At 39.1% G+C, this 21,834-nt stretch overlaps 2 protein-coding genes across 4 annotated transcripts in view; both read left to right on the top strand.

The window, feature by feature from the left end:
• The window catches only part of draxina (dorsal inhibitory axon guidance protein a), a 31,769-nt gene extending 30,103 nt beyond the window's left edge, over nt 1-1,666 (top strand). For both annotated transcript variants that reach the window (XM_042497361.2, XM_042497373.2), the window contains exon 7: nt 436-1,666. In XM_042497361.2, the coding sequence (XP_042353295.2) occupies nt 436-548 (113 nt within the window). In that variant the 3' untranslated portion in view covers nt 549-1,666. The remainder of the gene's footprint in view (nt 1-435) is intronic.
• A 5,901-nt stretch (nt 1,667-7,567) lies between these two features.
• Nucleotides 7,568-21,057, top strand: agtrap (angiotensin II receptor associated protein). Of its 2 annotated transcripts, none has more exons than XM_088069415.1 (5): nt 7,568-7,746; nt 9,419-9,453; nt 9,625-9,733; nt 12,529-12,739; nt 17,367-17,951. In XM_088069415.1, exons 1-5 carry the CDS (start codon nt 7,720-7,722, stop codon nt 17,438-17,440), a joined length of 456 nt encoding a protein of 151 aa, XP_087925541.1. In that variant the 5' UTR covers nt 7,568-7,719; the 3' UTR covers nt 17,441-17,951. The 2 variants fall into 2 exon arrangements, with proteins under 2 accessions (XP_087925541.1, XP_042352408.1); XM_042496474.2 differs by lacking the exon at nt 17,367-17,951 and adding an exon at nt 19,986-21,057 and having other exon boundaries at nt 7,579-7,746.
• The last annotated feature ends 777 nt before the right edge of the window (nt 21,058-21,834 follow it).

The raw sequence follows: 21,834 nt of genomic DNA, 5'->3' as shown, positions 1-21,834 counted from the left end.
GGCGCTCGAGATCGAGTTACACTCAAGGGGAACCATCATTATATACAGTGTAGGTTTTATACCAACTTTCGTCCTGGCAGCCTTTCTGTTGTTTTGGCGGATCCATGTACATGAGGATAGTTCCCTCAGTGTTATCTTATGAAAGATTTCTTGAAAAACGCAAAGAAAATACTTTTCTGTTTTTAGTGGGGTGGTTTTTGTCTAAACGTGGCTTTAGACATGTCCTCAAAGTCTCACTGCTCATAATTTAAGCCCAGTGATTTGTGACAAAATGGGTTGAAACTTGCAACTATGTGCAATGTGCCGGTCTGCAACGTTGTCAAACTTGCTACTTCACACCAATGCAACTATCATCTCCATAGCAATGACTGTCTGTACTTCTGTGATAATAATAATTCTGATAGTTTATGATTTTAATAAATCTAAATCTTTCAGGGTTTCGTTGTTATGCTAAATTCCACCGGAAGCGGCGTGTAACCAGGAGGAGGGGTCGCTGCGTGGTGCCAGAGTCCGTCAGCAGCGACCAAGGAGGCTTCATCACTATCTGAGGAAGAGGAGGACAAGATGGAGGAGCGTGAAGGAGGAAGAGCAGGAAAAATGTCCCCATGACCACTCTGACATAGTTCAGCCAACACATCACATGACACTGCTAACACGCTGCCAAGTGCTGAAAGGTGATGGCTTGCTGGTTTTTATAATCAATAACACGGTGGAACACATCCAGATACCAACATCTGGTCATTTAAAAAAAAAAACACACGATTTAACAGGACATACTGTTTGACTGTTGCATTATGGGATGAGCCACACTTTCTATTCTAGCAAATCAGCACCTTTAAGCGCTTATTCAGTTCAGTTAAACACATAAATCCGTTTTATTTCAGTCTTTATCGCTGCAGCAGCACTACAGAATAGAAAAAAATGGGCTTTTTTAAAACTAACTCATGCAAAACAAAGATGATTTCATTCTAGAAGATTCGTACTTTATTTGCTTAAATTGGTATAAAACATTCCCCCAGCTGGCAACACATCACATCATGAAACATCTCATACTTAATGTGTTAATATCACCACAGTTATGGCAATTATGGCTGTTGATTGGGTTTTAATTTTGAGCAAGAGCAGATTTTATGAGTTTTGAAAACCCTTTTTCAAATGTCTCTCAGTTTTTCCTGCATCTGATTGTCTCTGTCCTGCTGATCTGAGTCTAACAATGTTTACAAATCATTTTTATTATTGCATTACTGTGCTTGAGTAATGCAAAGGAGTCCCAAACGGATGGCTTTTATTGGTTCAGGATCATTCAGTTTGAGTCAAGTAAGCCGTCACAGAAATTATGCTAAATTAGTTTCTGTGTCTCTGCCACATTTTGTTTCCTGGCACTCTTACTCATCAAACAAATGCTGAAAATGATTTAGAAATGCTGTTTGAACCCAGTCTGCTGTCTGTTATTGTAAATAAGAAAGTGTTTGAAAACAACTTTTAGTTGAATTGGCGCCACTTCTCTTCAAATGTACGTAACGGTAGAACGATAAACAAAGATGCTTGTTTGACCTTCCTTTTACACGTCTTAATATATGTTTTATTTATACTGTACTTCAACACGTTTGTACACATACTGTGTTTTTCTGTCTTTTTTGTTTGATGATTAAAAACTTACTTAGAAAAAAAACTGTGGTGTAAACCTGTCTATGTTTTCAGCACTGAGGCGTATGTACAACCACGAAACGGCCTGTAAAGTGTTTGTTCTGTTTATTGTTCTGTTTCAGGTCTGTTTCAGGACCATGGACAGGGTAACTCTAAAATACAACTATAGAAACACAACACCTTGCTACAAACACTGAGCTACAAATACTGGGCTACAAACGCCTCGCTACAAACGCCTCGCTACAAACACCTCGCTACAAACACTGAGCTACAAACGCCTCGCTACAAACACTGTGCTACAAACACTGAGCTACAAACACTGAGCTACAAACACTGTGCTAAAAACACTGAGCTACACTGCTACAAACGCCTCGCTACAAACACTCTGCTACAAACGTCTCGCTACAAACACTGGGCACAAATTCTGCACGGAGCACTACAAGTGTGGCGATGAATTTCCAAAAACATTGGCAGTTTTTTTTTCTATTGCAGCCACCACACTAGCCGTCATTATTTCCAGTCAAGGTGACGTAGGCGTATTATGCGAGCGCTAATGGAAAGGTGAGCCCCTTATACGTGGGAGCTGCCATATATTAGGGATTTCTGGGAGGTGATAGTCACAGAAGAAATGTGGATTCAAAACTTCTTGATGATCTGCTAGACTTTTGAGATGTTATACAATGCAATAACACCTCTTGTAGTGCCTGCTGCACCATGCCTAAAAAACTACCTTTTTTTTTCAAAACTGACATGTTTCCATCAGGCGTAGTTTATATTTGCATCTCCATTTGTGCAATTTGAGGGTTAATGAAACCCAATAAAGGAAAGTGATAACTGCCATGGATTGGACAATTTAGAATCAGGTTCTCAGCTGGAACTGGTTCTCTGTTCCCATACCTAGCCATGAGCTCAGGAATTGCTTGTGTAATTAGAGGATAAAACTTTTTCTATATTTGAAACTTAATTTAAGATAAGACAAGATGTTTTTGTAAAAAGGACCATAAAATATAAGTAATATAAATTTAACACTGTAGGTGAGATATGGACAGAGGTATAAATAACGTAAAACTTCAAATTAAAGCCAAGTCCTAATTAGAAATGCAGTTCTTTTTACTAGCCAAATGTGGCTACACAATTTGACAAATAAAGGCCTCTCTTAATTAGAGGCCCTGTTACCATGCATTTCATCTTTATATACGTGTTTTAGTTGTATTTAGTTGACGAATACTGGCGGAGTAAACAAGAGAGATGACAAAAAAAGGCTTCATGAAACAATTTGATTGTATTTCCATCTTTGCTAAGTAACAGTTTTATGTAAAAGTAATTCAAAGCCTGTCTGATATTTAGACACCTCTCCCAAATATAAGCCTACTGAGTTCAGTGGTTTAAGCAAATAATAGCCCGGGCTATTAAATAAAGTTTTACTGTATGTACAGGTTGTGGGTGCATATACACACAAGTGTGTGTACAGCAGTGTTGCAATAATAAGTAAGTATACAGTAACATAACATGGAAATTAAGTGTAATTCCTTTAAGTGTCCTTAAGTACAGTACTAGAGTAAATGTAATCAGTTACTTTCCAGCACAGGTTTGGAGTATGTGGCTGACTCAGCAGGTTAGTGAGCGTCAGGATGTTCTGAAGAAAGGTGAGAGGTTAAATGTCTTGTTTTCTTTGAGGAAGAGAGAAATTCCTCTTTGAGCTGCTTCAGAAGAATAAAGATCATGACCGATTCTGTCACATATTCTAAACACATAATCTTTTTCAGAGGCAGTAATGAGGCGCCATCCATCTCAATGTGATGAGATGAACGCTGCAAATCTTTGAAGCTCATTATCTCCAAACTCCCCTGAACTGTGTCAAAACCTTTTAACGCGAAGCTTACGACACATTAGAGCAAGTGCAAGCAATAACACTCAGCGTGTCTCTGATCCGAACACACACACGCTCGCTGAGAATCTATCAATATTTGATCAGGTGGAGAAAGTAACACTCATTTTTCTCTCCCAACCACCGGCTCGCTCGGACTGTGATTGTGCCATCCTGATTTACGGCTACAGAATAAAAGCAGCAGTGATGTATTTTTAATAGTTACCTCTGACAGAGAGTGCCCTGTTGAAACCTGGCCAACAGCCAGCCGAGTGATAGATTACACAGAGCCACGTCCCGGCAGAGCTGTAGCTTCACATCACCAGCACCCACAAAGGCACTTCTACCTTTCTTAAGGGTTTCTCCAAGTCATTAATTACCAAAAGTTGCTTTCTTAGCACAACTTTTCAAGATCAGGGAACGCTCGCAAGGACACAGGTGGCCTGCTACAGTGAGAAGTATTTACATGAGTAAACAGAGAGAACAAAACAGACCAAAACTCGTTTAATGAAACCTGGATCGACATCAGTTTTTGTGTGCTGTGGTCTAATGCTTTTAAAAGGCATTTAAAACCTTTGAAACTTGAGCAAATTGGCTTGTTTTCTTTCAGGAGCTTGGCGAGAATTGTCTTGGAAATTGCAAGAAATTAGTACTGGAAGAAGGCAGTGAGCAACAAAAGAAGAAACTAACCAAATAAGCAAGAAATTAGTGAAAAGTACAAGAAAATTTCCCTAGATATTTTCCCTAGCTTTTTTCAATCACTTTTTAGATCGACTGATTTTTGCAATTTGTGGAACATTTCTGACCAAGTTGCTCATTTCCTTTTCTTCCCCATATGTTTTAAAGACATTGCACCACTTTCCTGAGAGTTCAAATACTTGTAAAAGGCGACTGAAAGCAGCACAAAAAGGTGATGTTGCTTCAGGTTTCAAACGGTTAAATGAAAATAGGAAACCTATTACTGCCTATATACTGAAAATTATGTATTTTTTAGCACTTTGCAGTTGCAAATTGCCTTTGTGTTATGAAAGAAACAAGACGCCAGATTTAAAGGGTGACAGAAGGCTGCAACTTTGCATGTTACAGACTCCAACAAGACTCCTTAAATTCATTAGATAATTATGAAAGAAAAAGGGCGATATCTATAAAACTACACCTATACTTCTAATAATAATGTATTTGAAATGATGTTATGTAATTTTTAGCACCTTTTCAAGTCATTTCCTTGTTTGTTTTATTGTTTTTTGTGTGTGCTAATGTTTATGAAAATTTCTTGTAACTTACAAATTTTTGGCCATGGCATGTCCAGATTTTTTTTTTTTATTGGCGTGGTCCAAGTGGGGCGCTGACTTATGCAGGAGTGGCATGAAGTACAAGCACTGCTGCGAGCACCACATCAGCACAGTTTTAACGTGCTATTTCTGTTTCCATTACCCATACCTACATCAATTACAAACATCTCACTGTCTTACATTCCTGTTTACAGTTTAGATTAAAAGATGAATAGACCTACCCATCACAACACAACAGAGAAACACCTCACAAACGTAAAATGAAACTCTGCTCTGCGGCTCCGCTCCAAGCAGCAGATCTTCTTCCTCCTCTGTGGTTTTTTGGCAGAATAGACACTACTCTGACACATTTCTGCCTCTCAGTTTGACGACTGAATTGCATCTATAAAAGAAAATTCAGTTTATTTGTCAAACAGTTCAAACAGATTGTGCAGCCAATCGTAATGGGGCGGCACCTGAGGTGGCCAATCAGATTTCAGGTTTGTGGCGACACGCTCCTGATTTTTGGGGGTCATTTCTTATAAAGTTGCTACATGTTTTCTTATGTTCTTGAGAAAAATTAGGCTATTTAATCAAGCTATCAAGGGTTAATTAGCAGTACTAAAAATAGATAAAATGTATAAAAGTGAAGTGTGAAAGATGATGAGCTCAAGCATCACATTTACACACTCTGTCACTCACTGTCACAGCAGCTCAGGGTGTAAAAAGCATCATTTATTTGCACTTATGCGCATCAGCTGCTCTGAGAATTGCTTTTCCTCTGACGTTCAACGATGTTACACCTCAAATTAAATAACACGTCCCACATTTATCACACTGCAATCTCATTTAACACATTCGGCACTCAATCAATGCCTCAATCATGGAGGAAAAGCTCGAGTCAGGGGTCAGAGGTCAGCAGGAGGTCAGGGTTCACACTGAATGAGGGGCTGAAGGAGGCCATCTGCCACGCTTCAGGCACACAATGGATCATCTCCTTTAAGGCGCAAGAAGGAACGAGTCCAATCATGACGAGAGCATCTCACATGAACATTTCAAAGATTTTGCCGCTGCCTTCGTCCGTCCTGATTTACAGTGAGTTCAAGGGTCAAATGTGCTTTAAATCCAGATCGAGACAATTTCGGACGTTCAGTAACGAGGAGGGCGGAGGTCAGTTCCCACAAGTGAAAGATATTTCATGATTTTCTACCTTTAGAAAAGTGAGATGAGAAATTGAAAAGTGAGAGGAGAATTATGCTTATCTGCAGGAAGTGTTTCCTGTGAAGCAGTATGAGCATGTAACTTTTTTTCCTTCACCTTGAAGATAACTCAAGCGAAGTCGCCCACTTTTGGAGGCAAGTTTGTCTCTAAAGGCCCAGACACACCAAGCCGACAACAGAGAACTAGCGGCAATAAAAGCCCGCTGCATCGCACCACATCGCCTGTATCTCTGCCAAAAAATTCAAGGTCAAGATCAAAATAAACTTTATTGTCCCCTTGGGAAATTTCTTCTTGGGTAACTATTATTTAAAGTTGCGATCACAGTAAACTTTAGAGCCAATCAGTCGATACAATGAGGTGAGACACACAGAAAAACGAAACACCAGCAGTATTCGTGAAAACAGAAACAGTATTTTTGTGGAATGAGCGCAGGAAGAATGGATGGAAAAAAACAATATAATTACATTTAAAATAGTCACAAACAAGCAGACAAAGAGCCCTTTGACTGCAGAGCATCAGTCTGAAAAATGGTTACTGTGAGCTGTGAGCTATCAATCACTTTCCTCACGCTGACCTAAACTAACCTTACTTTTGATCAGATTTACCGCATAAATACTGATTTGTCCAGAAGAGGCTAAATAAGAAGATTTCTCTTAGTTATAACCATGTTGAAGGCGAGATAACAGGAGGATAAATTACAACATTAATCATACATTTTGTTGTAGGAAGATAAAACTTAATGAGTTTATATATATTACAGTTCATGTCTGTTGGAGCCATAATGAAGAAAGTTGTATATCTGCCTAATTTAGAGTCAAATTAAAAATCAAAGTCTTAATTAATTGCCTTGAAATTGTATTTACACATCCATGATCTCCAGAGGATAGATTATAATTATTTCAATGATCCATTAACTTTATAGCATCATCATCAAATCATATTTGAACTTGTCCAATACTTTATTAAAAAAACATAATAATGATGACGTTTCCATCCGCTGTACTTAATGTTAAGTGCTAATTAGTGATTTTTGAGCATGGACAGACAAAGTCGCCACTATACCTGCCAGAGGTTAGCACGCTAATTTTGTCATTGTTGAGATGCTGCTGCAGAGTCTTGTTAATTCTGTTGTTGTGCTGATAACATACTATATTATATTTTTTATTTAATGGGTTAATGGCCCTTCATGTAGCTGCTTACCAATTTTACTTTTAAGAAAATTCATATTCCAGAAAATAAAGAGTAAATATAGTATTTACATTTTTAAAAAAATCAATATGCATTAAAAAATAAATACATTTCTTCAACTTTTTACATATAATTTTGTATATTTTTTTCCTATCTTGTAACGTGTTAGCAGCTGAGCAGACTGAATCCCTCATTCATTCATTTTTTAATGTTCATACAGACATGCTACATTCCTGATCATTCATACTGAACCTCTGGAGGGAAACTGTTGACGCCCACGTGCTCTCTGTCGGTCCGAGCGGGAGCAGGAGGAGAGGCGAGGAGGGGGGGGAGGAGGTGTGAGTCACATGGGACGCAGTCAGGCTGCTGTCACATGGTTTGTGTTTGCAGGCTGATCTGAAGGGAGGAGGAGGAGTTTGAGGGAGAAGTTTGTGTAAGAAACAATCTGCGGCAGCTTTTCATGTAGCAACAAGTTGAAGCAGTGAAGCGGATAAAGAAGGAGCTGCTTTCCCCAAACAGCCTGTGATGGAAATCCCTGCCATTAATCTAAAGGTGAGTCTGCGTCTGTACTTGTTTGTAATGTTGGATGTTTTGTTAATTGTGTAACTGTGTGAAATGATGTGATGATGCCAACTTTGTTGCTTAATTCTTACTGCTAATTCCTTTATGTGGCAACTACCTGCCTCTTTATACACATCAGAATAAACTAGAGAAAAGTGTTGGATTTTTTTGTTGTTGTTGTTAAATATAGTCGTAGTAGGTTTAGTTATTTGGGAGATACAGCTTTTAAAAATGTGTTAAAGTGTGTTTAAGATGATAGATTTCACTGATTTGTTGTCAGTGATGAGCAGCAGCAGCTCTGTAGACAGAAACTGACATTACTGGATGTTAAAAAAATAGTGATGATTATAGGTGATGTTAAGATGATGTGCACACAGCTTTGGCAAAGATCAAACAAAAACTGATATACAGTGAATTTTCCACTAGATATTGAAACAAAAATCTTCACATTCTGCTTTAAATTAACCAAAAGACAATAACTTGTTAGTCATTTCTGAATGTCCACATGCTGCATTTAAAAAAATAATTACCAACTTTACTGTAAGGAACATGAAAAGAGTAAACTGATGACTCTGTGTCATGTCCCTTTAAAAAAATAACCAACACTCAGTTGAATTATATTTTTTCACTCTTTTCAAGGCAAAAAAAAGTGCAAAAAAAGTTTTAAAAACTTTCTTTCAAAACTCAGAAACTTGGACTTTAATACGTAATGTGAAATGTCAGAGAAATAGATGTGAATAAGTAACGGATGGAGCTCTCATACTGATGCTTTTTTCAGGGGAAGATGGTGAATTTTCTGATTTATAATTCAGGTTCAAAGAAATTTCAAACCAGCAATCTGTGAAGCCGAGAAATCAGTCACACTGATGCAGCATCACATTTTTATTCCAGATGCAAACTGATCACATGTTTTACATTAAGTCTTGTAGTCCTGATGTTTGTGAGCTCACTTAGACTGAACCACAGCTGCATCTTTAGTATGAATTAACTGTGAGTTAATTTTCCATAAATAAACGAATCATTTTGTTAAGAAAATGTAAAAAAAAAAAAAAAAAATGTTCCATAGTCCAAGGAGACACTTTTAAAGTAGAGTAGTTATTAGTTGTTTGGTTGATTAGTCAATAAGTCAATTGGGAGAAAAATAATCTAAAATAATAAAGCCAACTTTTTTGACAACCTTTTTAGTATTTTTTTTTTAAAGCAAAAATGTTGAAAAACAAGGTGACTTTCCGAAACAAACCCAGTGATTTAAACAATCAAAAGCACTGAATAAAACAGTTTTATGTAAAAAAAAAAAAAAAAAAAAAAGCTGTATTTCCGCCTTGCTAACTGCCAAGGGGCATCAAACTACAGTGGCTGATGCAAAAATAAAAAAATGCCCTATATTATGTTATATTCAATATCTAGCAAAGAAATAGATTCTCACAAATCCTGCATACCAGACCTTTTAATTATTCTTAAAATATTCTTCTATTCTTAAAAATATGGAGCCATCACTGTGTAAAAGTTGGAGTCACTGAGTGTTTGCAGTTTTAGTTAATAAATGGAGTACTGATTGTCATTTTTTGTCAGTCATGTCTAGACTGAAGTGTCCTTGACCACCGGTAAAAAAATTAAAAGCGATCCTGTATTTCTGTCTTTTGTCTTTTGCTCTCTGTTGTAGGCCATAGTACTGGTGCACTGGCTGCTTACAGTATGGTGAGTGTTTTTTCCACAAACCTGAGGAATTTCTCTCCTCTTCTGGCACACACACACACACACACACACACACACACACACACAGCCTCAGAGTCATGATTCAGGCGTACTCTTTCACCTCCACGTCCTTGTGTATCCCTGATATGAGACTGTATCGTGTGTGTGCTGCAGGGGCTGCATGGCGTGGCTGCCCACCTCCTTCGCCTGGGGGAACTTCAGTGTTTTAGCAGTCGGGGTCTGGGCCATCGCACAGAGGGACTCCATCGATGCCGTGCTCATGGTGAGTCTTGGACATGATTCCTTCACGCAGGCTGCAATCTGAACATCATGTGGGTCTCGTACAGGAGTCTAACTATAGGCACAGCAATGCGTATCCGTGCTAACCTATTTGTCTGTGGAATCTGGGACAATCTGTGAGCGTCCCTTTGAGAGAGACAGCCTTGCCTTAATTCAGCACAGAGCGCCATAACCGAGGCTTTCATGGTGCGTCAGTTCACAGCAGCAGATGTTTCAGACTGGTCTGCAGTGTTTGGCCAGTCTTAATTTGGCTTTTAAATTAGTCTAATGCAAGTTTAACAAACATAAAGACTTGCCATATCTTTGAACAACTCTTGTTTCTGATCAGCGTCACCACATGACCAAAAAAAGAGGAAAATGTGGCTCATAATTTGGGGTTTTCTAATAATGTTGTAAAGCAACAATAATATGGAATATAAATTTAGAGAGCGCATCCCCGGTTCAAAAATACAGCTATCTTAAGTTTTTGGAGGGGTATTAAGCTGTGCTGCCTTGTGCATTTAATTGTGTGTATTTAATAAACCCAGCAGCAGAAGATCTGAGTTGTAATGTAGGCCAGTCCCAAACCATTAAAAACAAGTTAAATAATCTTAAAAACTATTTAAAAAGATACTGGGAGCCAGTGGAGTGAAGCTAAAACCTTGGTAATATGCTTCACTACCACCACGGTTTTAGCTTTGAAACCATGGCAACATTTTATAAGAACATCTGACACAGTAATGATAAATGTATAACATAAAAAAGGAAAAGTATAAGAGCACCACTTTAAGAAAGTCAAAAAAGCAAATTAAATGAATGTAGATGTCTATCAGAAGTCTGACTTTTAGTTATATCTCAGCCAAAGTCAAAGTCTGTCTGTGTGACAGCGGCCTCAGACTGTGAATGTGCGCTACATGTCAATACAATCCACCACAGGGTCAAGGAGACGCACCCTAAGAAAAAAACTGGCTGTCCAGCGCCTCTTTCAATGACACGTCTGACAGTAATGGATTCTGACTGTCACTGCCGTTGGGAAGTAACCATAGGGGAGCCTTTACCTTGTGTACTTAAAAGTCCAGGGAGCCTCAGGAAAGAGCCCTGTGGACTGAGTCGGCCAAAGTGGGGAGGAAAGTTGAAAGAAGAAATAATGCAGAGGACTCTTTGTGGTTCAGGGTGCAGCTTTAAAATCAAATCCTCCAGGGAGAGACTGAAGGCGGGTTTCCATTAACCCTCAAATTGTGCAAATTGAAATTGCGAAATATAAAAAACACCTAATGGAAACATTTCAATTTCCGGAAAAACTCCCATTTATTGCAAAAAAAAGTTTTTACGCCTGCATGAGGCGGTTTTTCAGGCAATGTCGTGAAGCATTTTTTTGCAAAATTGCAATGGAAACACTTTTTTCACTTTTATAGGTCACATGACGCTGTAGCTATGAGGTTGTCAGTAGAAACTATCACCACAGTAGAAGTCGCAGAACATCAATCAGCAGTCATCTCGCAATTTTTTTGACATTTTGAAAATATCGCTCAAGTTTAATGCAAATCTGTAATAGAAACCCTCCTAGAGATGGGACATAGTCCCTCTTTCTCCTGTGCTATGGAGCATCCTGCATGCTGCTTTTTATTATCAACTCTTAGCTTCTCTTTCTCGAACCTCAAGTGGTTTAAAATGGGAGTAATCATATGTTCAATTCATATTTCCTTCATATCTGGCTTTCGAGGTGTTCTCATATATGGTGTGATTGATTCTTACGGTGCTTGAGTCACATTGCCCTCCTCTCCGCTCAGCCTTCGCATTATTTGTTTTCTGTAACCGAGTACGTTATCATATATGTGACATCTGTTTATGTGTAGAAAATGCTGGCAATCGCAAGAGTCATGTCTTGGCTTGATTTCTTTTCAAAACATGAGAAGAAGGCATTGAGCAACTAATGGAGAAATTAAATTATCAAATTATCAAAACGTTGGTAGAAACTGCAAGAAAATTACTTAAAAATTAGCCAAAAAAAGAAAGAAAGAAAAAAGTAAAACAAACAAACAAGGAAGTGAAAAAAAGCTTAATAAATAATGAAAATTCTGTAAAATACTTATAAAATACAATCATATATCTTATAAAATACAATAATGATAATTCTGAATACAGTTTTACAGTACATTTTTCCCCAGCTTAAAATCTACTTATTTCATGCAGAAAAATTTCTGCCAAGTTGCTCATATCTCTTTGTCCCTTGTTATGAAAAGAAAGGCCACCAGTTTGCTCAGGTTTCAAAAGATTAAATATTCGTAAAGGCATCAGAATAGCAGCAGAAGTAAAGTAATGTCAATCCAGGTTTCAAAGGGTTAAACAGACCCATATACAGACAGATAATGTTATACTCGCTGATCTGCACTTCACATTTTGGGGTCAGGTGTACGTGGACCCGGGCTGGGTCCCTGATGTTAAAGAGTCCTTGGAGAATCATTTCTCATCCCAAAATACAGATTTGACTCTTCCAGATAATAAAGGCAACAGGAAAAATCCCACATTGAATGTTTTTAATCTTATTTCTTGCATTTTTCTTTTCATTCTGATTTCTTGGCACCGCTTTGGTTTTTAAGTCATTTCCCCTCAGAAATCTCGACTGTTTTCCACACACAGTCTTTTGGAAGAAATCTTTCCCCGTGGTCTAATTACAGATTTGTGTCGGCGCTTCAGAGCGTGAAAGCACTTTCCATACTGACACATGCAGTAAGCCCAAAAGCCCGACGCACCATCTGTGTCCATTAAGACGTCTTTCTCTTTCTGTTCCTCTTGTAGTTTCTGGTGGGGATGTTTGTGACGATAGTGACCGACATCATCCATTTTGGGATCTTTTACCCGATGAATGACTTTGCAGCAGAGAGCGGGAGGAACGCGTTTCGCTTCAGCGCAGGGATGGCCATCCTCAGCCTGCTGCTCAAACCCGCGTCCTGCTTCTTCGTCTACCAAATGTACCGCGAGCGTGGAGGAGATTACAATGTTAACTTTGGTAAGTACTGCGAGATAAGTCGAGTACAGTGACACGAAAAGTTAGTGATCACAAGTGTAGGGCTGGTTATGAAGAAGAGGGATTTTCAGCTCTGATTAAGACAAAAACAGGAAATTAAATGCTTCCAAAAATAAGATTCCTACAGTGATGCTACCAGAATCAACTCCATATGATCAAATCTCCTTTTGAGAGGTAGATGACAGAAAATAACTCATTACAGAACAAAATAAGGTTTCACTGAGTCAGTACATGTTCAAGTATGATTTCAGAACCAGTGAGAAATGTTTGAGGTTTTCTCCCCACAAAAAAATGATCCCTGAGTGTGACCAAAGCTGGAGGAACGGAGTGATGCGTGTGTCCAGGGGCGCTTTGAGATCCTCCCTGTGTTGTTTTATGCAGTTTGTCATGAAAGGCCTGCCAAGCACAGCACACACTGGGAAGTCTGTGTGCTAAACCACTGGCAGATGATTCCACAGTCAAACTAATTAGTTTCAGTCACAAGACTTGAAAATGCAGCAAAATATCTGAGCTGCAGTTCAGCCCGGGCAGGATAATCATTTCTCCACGAGATGTTTATAACGTTTGTGTGTCAGTCTGGCCACCAGTTTATTCTGCATGCAGGAACATTAAACACACGCAGGCTGAAAACTAGGGCTGTAATCAACCAAAGAAGTTCTACGTACCCTTCAACCGATCGATTGATGTTGGAAAAAACTCTCGAGTAAGCCGAATGGCCACAGTACACTGAGTGCGCTCTACCAAAGCGTCTTTTTTTTCCCCTCACAAAGCTCGATATTAACACCCACCCTCTGGGAAGTGAATTGCCTAAAGTGAAAAATAAACGTTATCTACATTGTAATATTATCCAACATGTTCTTATCCCGACTCATTACGTATTGCAGCTTTGCATTGGACTTCTGCGTCTTCATGTTACGCTCTAGGTATCCGTCATGTCAATCAAAGCGCATGCTTAGGATTAGGAAACAAGGGCACGGATGGTTAGGTGTAGAAAAAAACATCACATTCAGATGGAAATCAAACACAGGAGTCCCGCATGAAAGTCCAGGACTGTGGTGCTCCTTATATTATGTCGTTACCGGCAGCGTCATAAGGTGACCTGCAGTGTATTATATTGATGCAACAGGCTCTGTCTAGGCCACGTTCTCACCTGATGCAGACTGTCTGCGCATCATGCTGCCATTGTAGGTGCTACTTGCCGTCCACTGGCATAAAATGACACCGTGAACAGTTCTGTTCAGCCGCATTCTCAGCTGACGCCGTACAGGGGCGTATCATGTGGACGTGACAGGTGGCCTTGTTACTGTCACCAGCCAGCCAATCACAGTGGAAAGAAATATGGCAAAGGCTAACCGTCACAGAGGACAAATACAGGTGATGAACATCAACGACTGCTGTTTTCAGCATGGAAAAGAAACAGTGACTGTGCAGCTAATGAGAGTTTGGTCCCACAAGAGCATATCGACCAAACAATTGACCAGAGGTTTCCCACTGAGCCGTATTCGTGATTTAAACATCGTCTCCAATCTTTGCCCTGCTGCAGAACAGCATTTATCAGGATTTTAGTCCATTTTAAAAAAAAAAATTATTAAGTATATTAAAAATACTTAAAAACTTGTAAATAATTAACAAAAGTGCTGCATACCCCCGCAGTAACATTATGAATGTTGACTAGGCGTCTGCTTAACTTTCACTTTTCAGTCTTTAATAACCAAAATCTAAACATCCAAAGACAAATAAATCTAAACATCCAAAGACAAATAGACATATAGTTGACATTAATTAAAAGCCTTTCAGCATTCAGCGCTCAGTAGGTTACAGCCTTAGTGTCTTGATAGAAAAATAGCACAGGATTGACGTAAAAGAAACACAGATGGAGTCCAAAGCAGCATGTTTGTGCACAGAAGCAGAGATTTTGTGATGTTCTGGACCGCTGAGTATCTCTCTCTCTCAGTACACTTCTTCCATTGACTGGTCAAGAGATACTCAAGATGTGTTCTTTGATTAAACAAGTGTGGTCATTGATTTTGCGGACTTAGACTCGCTTCCCTGAAAGCTTTTCCATCAGAAATCCCACCGAACTGTGACGTCTGTTACTCTTTATCCTTAAAAATGTGACTCATCTATATGGATTAACCAAATGTGGCTATATTTACCATCAGCTTGTGTGATTTGATGCAGATTTTTGCCTTCATAAATATAACAACAACAGAAATGACAAAAATAAACCAGGAGGTGTGACGTGTGATTTATTATTAACTGTCATATCACCCACTAAAACAGTAATTTATGACACGACACCCTGGGAAAAGCAATGAAATTCCTCCTGCTTTGTGACCAACACTGCAGTCTCCTGATTCAACTGTTTGGAGGATAATTGAATATTGATGAATCTGTTCCCCTCTGTGGTTTTTACTTTAATGTCACATACACGCAGCAGGTACATCCATTAGACTGTGATTGGCTGCGCCGTGACTGATGAGTGTTGCTAATGTTAGTTTCAGACAATGTGTGTTTTAATTGCTGTCTGATTGCATAGCTGGTGTTAACACGACTCCCCTGCTGCACCGAGCGCTCTGGGAACCAGGCAATCAGGTGCATGAGTGAGAAGTCGATTCAGGCGTACGGGGATACATTGAATTTTGATTGGCGGACGTCTTATACTGCTCTAAATCACTCGGTTTTTGTGTGTTTGATTTTATTTTTACGTGGTGTTATACAATAGAGGCTGTAAGACTGAGCGATTACACCTTAACTATAATTGACCGTTCACTAAACACTTCCCCTTCCCATGTCAGCGGCCTGTCAGGCTTTGGATTTCACCACACGCTGAAGCAGTGTGCAGTGTCAGTTGTGAGGGTTTTTTGTGGCCTTTCAAAACAAAGAGCAAACTTTAATCCATTTGGTCTGATGTTATTTGGAAAGTCCAGAAGAGTCACGAGATTGAATCATTTTATTTGCATTCAAGAAAGTACAGTGCTATACCAGAAGCAGCTCATATATTAACAATTTTTGCAAGTCTTAATGCTCCATGGTCGCAAAATGCTACTAAATAGTCACAGTCTGGAGCTCTGCAAAAGCCCTGCTTTTTTGTGTGTGTTTGTGAGAGGCAGTGAGCTGAAGTGGGAGAGGGAAAAACGCAAAGCCAAAGCGAGTCTCACGCCGATGGCTAAAGAAAAAAAAGAAGATAATTTATACTCTATTTTCGCGATAAAGTCATTTTATACATCTCATGTGGAACAAAGTACAAGGTTTATTAGTCATTTTTTTAAAATTTAAAACCTGACATTAAATTTTGTCCTTGATCCTGCTACATCTTTGGAGTCGAAGGATAAGTTGAGCAAAATCAGCAGCTGCAATGAAAATTCCATCCTGGTTTTTGGGCATGTTGCTGCTGATGGCATCATACAATTCTCACAGTGCATTTTTTGAATTTGCATCAGAGTCTTGTGTCCTGTCAGCTCCCAATAAGGTCCAGCCGTCCAGTGCAACAGCTTGATCCGGGATGTTAGGGGTTAACCATGTATCTGTGAAGATGTGCACAAAGCAGTCTCTGATCTTACGTTGCTGATTTAGCCTCTTTTTGCATCTCTAATTGCATCTCTTCCACTTTATTCTCCTGCGAGCGGACATTAGTCAGAAGAAGGCTTTGTAGAGGAACAGCTCTCGGACCAAATCGGGTCTGCTTTGCCCTGATGCCAGCTCTCCTTCCTCTTTTCATCTGCCGCTCTCCCCTCAACAGTTTCATTTCTCCCCTCAAGGATCCCCACCAACAACATATGCTGTTGGTGGGGATCCTCTCACCGTCTGCTGCATTCAGTCCAAAACCCACACAACTTTTCCTGATGTTGATATGTGCCTCTCTACCATAGAGAAGTTGCGCTCCAGCAGACGGGGCCATGAAGTTAAAGAAATTTGAGGAGCTACTGGCTGCTTCATCTACATGTGCTGCCATCATCATAGCAAACAATGTATTCAACCCACACCTAACTCAACAGTTGTTAGGCTTCATGTGCCACTGAGCAACTCTTGTAGGAATGAACCAGGCCCTGCCTCCAGTGCTTTATCCAGTTCTCTTTACAAATCCATGCATCATTTATTTAGCGAGCTATAGCAAAATATAGCAAATGTATATAGCAAAAAGCTGCCAGCAACAGTTGTCACTTCACCTGTAAAAACACTGAAGTCACTGGCTAAAAATGAGAAGCTACTTTTGTTAACTGTTTGAAATGATTGTGTCAAAAATTACCACCAATTTTGAGTTGTGAAATCTATAATAATTATGTGAACTGCACCAGAATGTGAAGCTTGACAGGCATAGCAACAGTAACTAAAGGAGAGCAGGGCTTAATGAATGTCCTCAGCTGTCTCGTGGTGACGCCGTCCGTTGATGCGTAATTCTCATGTGTGTCAAAACCCTCATTTCCTTGTTCTTTTCCTGCTTGTCATCGTTTCTGACTTCACAGTCTGTCCATCTGTCACACTGTCATGTTTTGTGTCATGTGAACATGTGAACATTCGTGTTGTCTCATGTTTTTTCCTGTTATGATTTGACTTTTTTTTGTCTCTTTTCTCTTCTTTTCACCACTGCTGACCTCTGACCTCTCAGATTTAGAGACCTCTGTGGACAGTCGATGCACTACGGATAGTGCTGACAGTGCTTTTATTGGCCGCCGTTATTGATTCCCGGCTTCTTCCTTTTTACCATTTTCTCTTCTCCAATCATCCTCCTCCATCTTCTCCCACACAGGAAGTAAGAACACAAATAAGGCTGCAGGACAAAAAAAAAGAAACCAACTTTTCTTTTATTGTTATTTATTTTTTAATTTATTTATTTTGTTAACAACTATTTTCTTGGTAATGTTCTGTTGTCCATCTTTCTCAGTCCTCTTTACCCGCCCATACCTGCCTGCATCGCTGTGTTTGTCAGTATGTATGTATTCATGTCTGTTGTATTATGTGAATTTATATGTTTGTGAAAGTTTGCATCTATGTATTATTCATATTTTTACTCTCCAGACAGCTCATTTGTGTTTGTGTATTCTGTTTGCATATATTTAAAGCAGAGCTGCATGATGGTGCACATTCTCAAATCAGCCTAATTAAAGTAATGTTGACTTATAATAGACAATGAATGTGACCTGCTTAAAATGCAGAGTTAAGTTATTGAATGTTTGTTAAGAAACTTGGTGCAGTTTTTTTAAACTATTAATGTATTTTTATGCTTTAAAATAAAGTAAATATAATAAAAATGTCAGTTGTGAAGATTGAGTAGAATTAACATTTACTTTTTCCAAATCATCCAAACCCTCTGCAATGAAAGTGTTTGTCTGATTTGTATTAATATGTGCATGTTTGTCACAGTTACAGGACTTAAGGCCACGCAGACGCAAGAGTGTGTGGGCCTTTGAACTTCCAAAAACACGTCATTTGTATTCTGACAGTGTCAGAGTTGAGGCTGTTTGTTTTAGAGCATAAGGAGCTTTGTAAGACTTGATGGATTGTGTCAGTATACTGCACTCTTAAAATTCATTATAAAGCGTGTTTACATAAAGTATACAGAGCTTACATCAAAGGTTTTCGGTAAACACGTATTCGAAGATTCTGCTCACAAGAAATTTTTCAGACTTCTTCTCAGATCATTGACGATCTGTCCCTGTGGTCAATTTCTTATCAATTAGCTGCAGAAAAAGCAGTTAATCAGACAGTAGATGATGTAGAAAGAAAATGCTTAAATGAGAGGAGTTTCTGCATCACTCAAAGAGTTTTTTTGACTGTAATTAGCTGTTTTCTTATCACAGCATCTATCAGAGGCAGTGTGTGCTTTACTGTTTGTTGGCAAAGACCTCTTTCAACAGTGAAATCTATATTTATCCAGAAGGGACCAGATGCTCAAGTCAAGATAACAAAAACTGTGTCATTAATCTCTGTAAAAAGAAATAAGTGTAAAAAGCCATCCCAGCTGCCAGATAAAATGTTGGCATTGTATGTTTCTGCAAACCATGGATACGTTATGATTGCTTGTTGCTATGTAGTGCATACGTTACATTTCAACAACTCTAGAAATGCCAGCCACTTTTTTGTGGCACTTTCCCTGTCCACAGGTCGCTAAAAAACTAACTTGTCCGGATCCTAAAAAGCAGCAGAAAAAAGAAAAGGAATATTTGATGGGTCGCCACAAAGCACCAACATCTGGACCCTACAAAGCCGCTAGAAATACACAAATGGATTGCTACACACAAACACATATGGAGCCAAGAGCCAACGGAAACACAATAGGTTGCTACAAAGTGTCAGGAGCCTAAAGATGCTGGAAAAACACTGACAGGTTGCTACAAAACACTCACGCTTGGAGCCTTAAAACTTAATTGAATTACATAAACAGGTCACTACAAAATAACTATGTCTGGAGCTTGAAAAGCCGCCGTAAAAACACTGACATGTCATTACGCAACACTCATGTTGAGAGCGTAAAAGTCGATGGAATTCCACAGACAGGTCGCTACAAAACAATGTTTGGAGCCAAAAAAGCAGCTGGGAACACTTTGACAAGTTCTAAAAAAACAACCATATTTGAAGCCTAAAACGACGCTGAAAAAAATGGGCTGCTAAAAAAACACCGTTTGGAGCCTAAAAAAGATGCTGAGATAAACAAAACCTGATGGGTCGCCACAATACAAGTTTGGAGTCTAGAAAGCTGATAGAAACAAACCAACAGGTTGCTAAAAATCAACTATGTTTGAAGCCTAAAAAGCCTCTGGAAACACACTGATTGCTAGAAAACACCCACATTTGGAGCATGAAAAGCAGATGAAAACAGCGATAATTTGCTAAAACACAACAGATTTATTTTGGTGTCAGTCTCGGTGTTCTGCATCTGGGCAGGTGTCTTACCCAGGTCACCATGCATAATTCCTTTCGCCTGTCAGTGATAAAGTCAGCTTAAATATAGGCTAGAAACTGATATGATATGTATGAAATGCACAAATGTAAAGTGTTTGTGGTTTGCAGAAATGTACAATCCAAAGTTTTTCTTCTGGGCTGAAAAATCAAGAAAAAGGAAGTTGTTTAGAAGCTTTCTAAGGATTCCTTTCTTGTGCAGTTTTAATATGTATATTGCACACTTGATTAGCCGCAGTGATTCTAAGCAGATATGATTATGAATAATGCATTTGCATGGCAGGGGTTCTGGCTGTGTGTGCTGAAGACGTTTGGCTTGTCTCTGCAGGTTTCCCCTCTGTAGCACGAAACAGAGATGCCTACCAGTCCATTGACCACCAGGATGAGTCCTCCAGCTCAGGGAATCCCTTCAACCAGGCCCAGGACAGCAAACAGGCGGCAGCACGCACATACTGAGAGACCCAGGCGGTGAACGATGCAGTGTTTTCCTCTGATTCTTTATGCAGCAGTGCTTTGCTCGAGGGGCAATTTTTTACAATCGATTCCACATCGGTCCCTGTCTTTGTGCAGTCGGTCTGCAGCAGCCCTGACACTAAATTAAGTGCTTTTATTTTGGTAAATCATTAGCTCTAATTAAACCCATTTTAATGTTTTCTTCTAAGATTGAAATGTTTTTTGCTGAGCTGGCACATCGCTGCTGAATAAATACAGAGGAAAACACTGCTCCTCTGCTCCCATGCTGTTTCTGTTGTTGCCGCCTACTGTTTTTAGTAGAGAGGTTTTGAATTGAACTGTTTTCTGCAGCAGTTTTGTCAGTTTACTTTTTTCCAAGTGAGTCATTGTTAAAAAATCTGGCACTTACAGGCATTCATAGTATTTTCTCTTTGTGATCTGTACATTATCATATTCTCCTTGTGTGTAGTTTGTAATGATTATTTTCCTGTTACTTTTTTTGCTTTACAGTGCAGCAAATGCTGTTTTTTTTAACACAAGAGAAATGAAATGAATGTTCAATGCCATGCCTTTAGAAGCTACCTTGTGCCTTTGTACTCTTTCAACTCGTAAGAGCTGTGAAATCCTTCGACTGAGTTGAAGACGTGAATAACCAAATTGAATTGAAATTCTCATAACCGAGTGAGAAATCAGCAAAACCTTCACAGTGCGGTGCAGCACACAGACGGACACTGTTCACTGATAGTGATGTTGATCTATGCAAAATTCGTATTAAGACTACCGTCACTGTAACTGTTAGTTTTTGTAAAGATTTAAATTAATAAGCTTTCATTTCAAACCATTTTAAATGTGTCATTGTTATAGATATCATTAAAATTGCAAGTGTCTAGACTGCCGGAAACATTTTCTTGTAATGTAAAACTTGTTTCAATAAATTATAGACCGCATACTGTGCAGCCTCTGATAGCTGCTGATCTGATAGAATTTGTCCCCACTGTGTGAAGACAGAAGACATGAGACAGTCCTGTCACATCACAAATATGAAATGAAGGGTTTAAAGGTTCACATTTACCATTTGCAGCAGCACAGTGTTTTTTCATCATTTACTGATCACTGGATAAACTGTGCACTCTCAGTTTTAGTGTGTGTGGATTACACAATGTGAAGGACGCTGCAGCTGCTGATTTTACTGACTGATTGCATCATTTGGATTTTCTTTGGTCCTCTTTTGAAAGTTTTTGGTTCCTGTTTCAGATCATGATGACATACGTGACAGAATGGAGATTTGGTAACTGTGTCTGTCACATTATAGTGATGTGAAATGATCACACTGTAGTACCAGCACCACTTTTACTGTCTTTTGTAATCAACATTGGTAGTTCCACACGCAGCGAGCCTATGAACCCTGGACTTTTTTTCTTTTTTAAATATTACAGTACTAGTACTCTTAACTGATCCTAATTGAGTACTTCATTTGATAATTTATTTGCCACTTCATTCAATAAAACTATGTTAATGGAAGCATTCAGTTGCATAAAATGCCACCAGATGCCACAGGCATGTAGCATAGCCACACTTTGAATATTTTGGTGACATCTGGCAACTGTGAGCTCAATCAATTACACCGTGCCCAACTTCACTACACCCCATACTTTATGGGTTGTAACTGCTGCAGTAGTGGGCAAATCACACATGGCAATCAAATAATGGATCACTGACAGTGA

The sequence above is a fragment of the Plectropomus leopardus genome, chromosome 2 (assembly GCF_026936395.1).
Source record: "Plectropomus leopardus strain MGB_pleo_1.0 chromosome 2, ASM2693639v1, whole genome shotgun sequence".
NCBI classification, from domain to species: domain Eukaryota; kingdom Metazoa; phylum Chordata; class Actinopteri; order Perciformes; family Serranidae; genus Plectropomus; species Plectropomus leopardus.
This window is presented reverse-complemented; position numbering and strand designations above follow the sequence as displayed.